This window comes from Beauveria bassiana (genome assembly GCF_000280675.1).
Source record: "Beauveria bassiana ARSEF 2860 unplaced genomic scaffold BBA_S00012, whole genome shotgun sequence".
In the NCBI taxonomy this organism is placed as follows: domain Eukaryota; kingdom Fungi; phylum Ascomycota; class Sordariomycetes; order Hypocreales; family Cordycipitaceae; genus Beauveria; species Beauveria bassiana.
Window position 1 is genome coordinate 467139 of NW_007930847.1, and position 6121 is coordinate 473259.

Below are 6121 nucleotides of genomic sequence, written 5' to 3' on the forward strand. Positions count from 1 at the left end.
GGTTATTGATAGCAAGGACGAGGTACTGATTGAGTTGAAAAGAAAAGGAAATTTGAATATTTGTGGTAAATCATGTAGCTTCCTAACCATCTTGGAGCAAAATTGGTGCCTCCAAAATACAAACGCCGGCAAACGCCCGAGATCCATAACAGCCATTGCCACCCCAATGACCCCCAGAAAATTGCTTCTACTTGATCATACATGGTAATGCAGCCTATTTCACATATTGGCCACGAAAAGCTAATTTTCGATTTCCATGGAATCGACATCTCCTCCAGTACTGTTACCCAAATCGAGATCCAGCAGCCTGGCATACTGGCCGGTCAGTCGCTGCAGCTCGCGGAATTTGCCTGTCGTCTGATTAGCAGTGCGTTCGCATCAAACATAGTAGTGTTGCTCACCGAGTATCAGAACCACCCCTTTCAGCAGCTCCTTTCGATCCCAGCCACACAGCTCGTCCGATTTGCTGAACCAGCCCTTCCCGCCCTCCGTCTCCGCGTCACTACCTTGGAGAATACCGCCTATGATAGTGTTCAACAACTCTTCGACTTTACCGTGTGCGCCCTCGGCTCCCAGTCGCTTGGCATACATGAACAGATATAATCGAAACTCGTCACGAGCTCCTAGTTGCATTGCACCCGCGATGCGATTCTCCAGATGCGCAATGCTAACCACACTCTCCAAATCTTCCGCCTCCTTGCGTTGAATGACTGTTTTGATAATGCGTTGTAGAGCATATGCTCGGCCTTTAAGCAGGAACTCGTTGGTGGTATGACGCTCCAGGAAAGGAATAATGCCAGACGAGACGTCCACCACTGGCTCTTCTGGCTCCTCCTCCTCCTGCTTTCTTCTGCTCTTCCTCCTTGTTGACCTCGTTCTCGACTTTGATCCCACTGCTGTAGACTGCAGAGCGGAAATGGATGAGTCATTCGAATTCCAGTATTGCGACCCAACAGCCCACCATGCCTCGCTTAGTCGTTGCCACGTGTACATATCGCGAGCGTAGTAGTATCCATCACCGTTGGTCAGAGTTACGACAACATGGCCCGTCGTGTTGAGATGGGCCGACGTGACTCCGGGACCGAACGAGGCGCTGTGTTGGTCAAATGATGATGTCGCCACATCGAGGATCGGTCCAAGTGACACGGGAGGGTGTGGTGAAGATTGTGTCTTGATATCCCAAACGTGGGCCATGCCCACCGCCGTGATGCATAACAACCAATGATCGCGGCACTCGAGAATGACGGGTTGTGATTCGAGGACCATAGGGTTCAAGAGTCGACGCCCAGCAGGCGACCATATATGGATAGAGCCGTCTTCACAGGCAGCAGCCCAGAAGTTTTTGTTTGCAGTCACTAGAATAACAGCACGTGGCAAGAACTCGTGCCAGACGACAACGCCGCGTTTCGAAACAACAACTTGGGAAGGATCGCGAGGGTTCGCATCGTTTTTGGCTTCCAGTATGATATTCTCAGTCGACTTGGAGGTCGACTCCTCAGTGCCAAGGATCCCTTTCTGAAGAGGCCGCAGAATGTGCGATCGCACTCGAGGCACGGCAAGCCTCACCGCCGCAGCAGATATCGCCGGGTTCAGGACAGCAGGTCGCAAGAACTCCGGTGTAGGGAGAACGCCATTCTCTATGTTAGCAAGCGCTGCCGGCTCAACGCCATCCGCACCGTTAGTCATGATGGCTGTTGGGCCGCCAGTTGGTCGCTTGGCAAGAGGCTCTTCAGATTCTTCCGCCTCAGCCACCACGCTCTTGCGCTTATTGCCTAGCAGCATGGATGCGATACCCCCTTTGGGCAGCCCTTCAAAAGGTTTGCTAAGATCGAGGACTGTGAGGGGAGCATCGTTTTGTGATGTTTTCGCCGTTGACGTAGAACCGATCAGCTGCGTCTGGGGCAAAGAGGATTGGCCGGTGCCTGATGATGATACTAGAAGAGGAGCAACACGCTTTTTGCCGTCTTTTCCGACCGTGACTCGAGATTTGAGCTCCTTGACTCGCTCTGCGGTTTTGTCTTCCTCGGGTTTCTCGGCCGAGTCGCCGTTGGCGGCGGGTTTAGGTGTAGAGTCGCCGGTTTGTGTACCATTGGTGGCTGGGGATGCCTTGCTCACACCATCATGCGCATCTCCCATCAATGCGCCCATTCGCGACTGCAAAGCTTTTGATTCGCCGGCTCTGCTCTGGTCCTCGAGCATCAGGCCATCAACATCTTCTGCAATTCCCATACCTTTCCGCGAGACGCCATATTTTTGTAGCGCCCGGTCATTCTCCTCCTCTCTAGCAACCCAGCCGAGTTCGCCAGGTTCGAATCGAGCAATGACAATGCTACCATCCAAACTGGCTGCGTATAAAGTCTCGCCATCGGGTGTCCACGCCAAGTCTGAGATGGACTTTCCAGCAAGATCTTGCAAGATGATGACAGGCCGAGAAGTGTTGGTGTTCCAGATGCTGAGTGTTTTGTCCTGCCCGGCGGATGCGATTACGGTGACGAGCTGCGACGACTGGTCGCCATTCGCATCCCCAGCACCGGGTTTCGAAGTATGGAACAATCGGGGAGAGAACAGACATACTTCTGTTGGCGCTTCATGGCCGATCAGATTGATTTCGCTGTCCCATCGTGTGCGCTCGATGATTGCGACAGAGCTGACAGGCCCGTTGACGGCATTGGCAGCGGCGATGTGGTTGCCGTCGGGGGACCATGAGCAGCGACGGAAATACGTTGTAAGCGGCGAGCTCTTGAAAGGAGAGCTGATTGAGGTTTCGAGGACAAAGTTGTTGATCATGTCGTGCTGGGTCGAGTGAGGGCCCGGAGACGTGAAGCGAAAGATTTTTATAGTTCGATCGTCACTGGCGGTCGCAAAGAACTTGTTGGCAGGGTCAAAGGTAATTCCCTTGACATGCGACTGATGCGCAGGCAGCGATTTGAGCTTTTCGAAAGTGTAGCCCGACCAGACCACGACTTTGGAATCCAGGCCGACCGATACGAGTATCGATGAGTCGTACGACCAAGCCAGGTCCTGGATGTCATTCTCGTGACCAATCAGTCGCTTGTACGTCTTCCAGTTCTCGACGGGCGGCGGCTCGTCGGAGCCAAAGGTGGCGGGTGGCGGGCCCTTGTCGAGGTGGTAGACGCAGATGAGCTTGTCGTCGGCGCCGCTGGCCAGGTACTTGCCATTGGGGCTAAAGCGCACCGAGTGGATGGTGCCGAGGTGGTGGCTCATGTGGCAGAGCTGTCGCGGCTTGGTATAGGACGGGTCGCGCGAGTTGTAGATGGCCTCGGTAGACCAGATGCGGACATGGCCGTCGCCGCCAGCGGTCGCGAGTCGCTTGCCATCGGGCGAGACATGGCAGCTGTAGACTTCAAAGTCCTTTTGCTCGCCGCTGTGGCTCAGCCACGACGGCTTGATGAGGAGCATACTGGTATGAACGGTGCCCACATGCGCTAATGATGCTTGTCGATGGCAAAAGGACGATCTGGCGATGAATTTGGGGGGGGAGGTGGTGGTGATGGGGGGTGTTTGAGCTTGGTCGCTTGGTCTTCTTTCAATTGGTGCTGGTTGGCGACGCGCGGGCGCGTTAGACAGCCCTTCCAGCGTGTCTGCTTTTTTTGGCAGCCCAGAGCTAATGACAGCCAGCCAACCGGCCAATTTAAGGGAGCGGAACAACCTTGATGCGTCGCGTCATGATTTGGGAGCTTGTGTTGGATGCAAGGCAACTTATAAATCTCAGTTTCCACTCAGATGGGATGGTTCTCTACGAATTGACGTCGTCGTGAGTGAACAAAGTACATCTTGAAAAGATGAATCGATTCGCCTGATACGTATTTGTTTCTGCGTTGACAGCTATTTTTAGTGTTCAAGACCTCGAGTCCATCACTTCCACTCTTCCTTCCAACAATCCAACCCATGCATGCATGGCCACAATGCTCCAGGCGCCGTTGCTGGAAAAATCAAAACAGTCATCAAAAAAGTAGCGCTTCCCATTCCAGTCATTTCTCATGCAAAAGTTTTTTTTTTGTTCCGAATGCGACAATATCTCTCATATCACAAATGCTTCTCCACCAACGGCGTCCTCACTCATGCAACCACCGCCGTCGCAATGGCAGCCATGTGATGATGGTTCATCGAGTCTTCCGCCATCGCCAGCGGCTCCAGGTCTTGATAGCTTTTGAACAGCCTATGTCTCGTCACAGCCGTCGCGTTGGCCCTGATGCACTCAACCAGCTCCTCGTCAGCCTCCTGGATGGTTTTGATCATTCTCGCCAAGCCATTCCAGTCGACCACGTTCTTGGCGGCCGGGTTCCAGGCGCTAGCGGCAGCGCACACGCAATTCATTTCAAATTCGAGGATTCTGCGATATTGCCGTGATATTTGACCGTGCACAGGATCTTGCTGCGACCGAAACTTGGCGTCGTCGCGCCAGCTTCCCGGCATCGAAAGGGAAGCGAGTGTCATGTAAAAGTCTATTCGACCGAGGACGTGCGAAAGCCCGGCATACATGTAATCGATTCGTAAAATAGGGTCCAGCAACAGCTACATGGACGAGGCACGAACTGTCATTAGCAGGCTGCACTCTGTGGCTGCACATTATGGGTTGGGGGAGCAAATTGCTATACATACCGGTGTCATAGTGCATATGCCGGCCCACGCAACCGCTGACGACATGTACACAGGCACCACGGCGTCAATCGCCGTTTTCGCAGCATCAATTGTCGCGCGCGCCTGCGACTCGCCCTGCTCTGTCCGCGAGCCCCTCCTCTTGGCGAGGCCAGCGCTCATAATTTCCTGCAACAGCCGCAGACGGCCATCATCGGACAGACCACGAAAATTCATGCTCATGCCGCCCGTCTTCATGTGGTTCGGGAGTTCCTGGGAGACGATGGACTCGTACGCGAGGACGAGTCCTGCAGTGGACGGGCCGTCGCGGAGGCCATCGTACGCTGCGTTCCAGAGGCTGAGAGAGATGCTAGCTTCGCGGGCCGCCGCGGCCGCGAGACTCGAGAGCGAGTTGCGCGGAGAGCTACTCGTTCTACGTCGTGAGAAGCTGTGATGGCTGTTACACGAGTCTTGACTACCGTGTGAGGAGGGTCGCGGGGAGATGAGGCTCATGCTGCCAGCACGCAGCCGACCCACGAATTTGCGGATGGGGTTATGTTCCAACTCCGCCGCCATGGTGTGCTGTGTTTCATAGAGGAGGCGAATATGGTGATGTTGGCGTGTATGCTGCTTTCGTTGGCTGGTTTGGCGAATATGCGTTGCAGTTGCAATAAGACTAGTTTATCAGCCAAGCTAAGCTCGCCGGAATCGGGGCGGAAATAGCCCCGATGCTGAAGGTCAATGGTGCTGCGTCGGCAGGCAACTGTCGAAACGGCGAGAAACAAAACAAGGCTCAGCTGGTCCAACGTATGAAGAAATCAAGGAATCAAGTTCAGGGTCTTTTGGTGGGCGGCGCTGATCTTTTCCTGTCTGTCACCGCGGGCAGTGATCGTCTAAGTGGGCTTGAAGGGCGGCAACCGAGCGCGAGAGCGTGTAGACACAGTGCCGGCAAAGAATTGTGACTTTTGATTGAATAGTCATGTATGTTGATAGATGCAAAAGCTTTGAAGGAGCAAAATTCCTGCTGCCTGTTGGGGCGTGTGTCTGTATCTTTTTTCATCGGAGCCGTTTCTGGCCGGTGTGGCTGCATAGCTACTTAATCAAAAAGAGAGGGTGCCAAGGTGCTTCAACTGAGGCTGGCTGACCATACTGCAGTTCGGCGACACCCTCGGCCACGTCTAGCATGAACGAAAACTAGCGGGGAGGGAGTTGGTGTGCAGTTACGGTGTCAAATGCCTAGTGCTCAGCTTGTCGTATTGCCTCGTCTGGCTTGGCAGGCCTCCAGCTGGGCGCATGCAATGCCGGCCATAACTCCGTTAGTCCATGGATGACGCTTCTTTCCGTCGGCGGGACACTGCGTCATGGCTTCGGGACCGAGCTGAACCGCCAAAGTTACCACCCATTACACAGCGAGAGCCCGAAATAAGTACCTCGGGTCACGAATATGACACAATGCCCGCGGAAAGACATATCTAGTAATTTGCAAAGCTTCGGTCAGTTGCTCATGTTGGCTACATGTCCC

The 6121-nt window shown here is 54.1% G+C and overlaps 2 protein-coding genes across 2 annotated transcripts; both read right to left on the reverse strand.

Moving 5' to 3' along the window:
• Nucleotides 1–240: 240 nt before the first annotated feature.
• Nucleotides 241–3420, reverse strand: BBA_05035 (TUP1-like enhancer of split; the record flags this gene model as incomplete). The annotated part of the gene is made up of 2 exons (XM_008600132.1): nucleotides 241–350; nucleotides 402–3420. 2 exons carry the CDS (start codon nucleotides 3418–3420, stop codon nucleotides 241–243), a joined length of 3129 nt encoding a protein of 1042 aa, XP_008598354.1.
• A 660-nt stretch (nucleotides 3421–4080) lies between these two features.
• BBA_05036 (uncharacterized protein) lies at nucleotides 4081–5175 on the reverse strand (the record flags this gene model as incomplete). The annotated part of the gene is made up of 2 exons (XM_008600133.1): nucleotides 4081–4536; nucleotides 4624–5175. The coding sequence occupies 2 exons, from the start codon at nucleotides 5173–5175 to the stop codon at nucleotides 4081–4083; spliced, it is 1008 nt and encodes a 335-aa protein (XP_008598355.1).
• Between the last annotated feature and the right edge of the window lie 946 nt (nucleotides 5176–6121).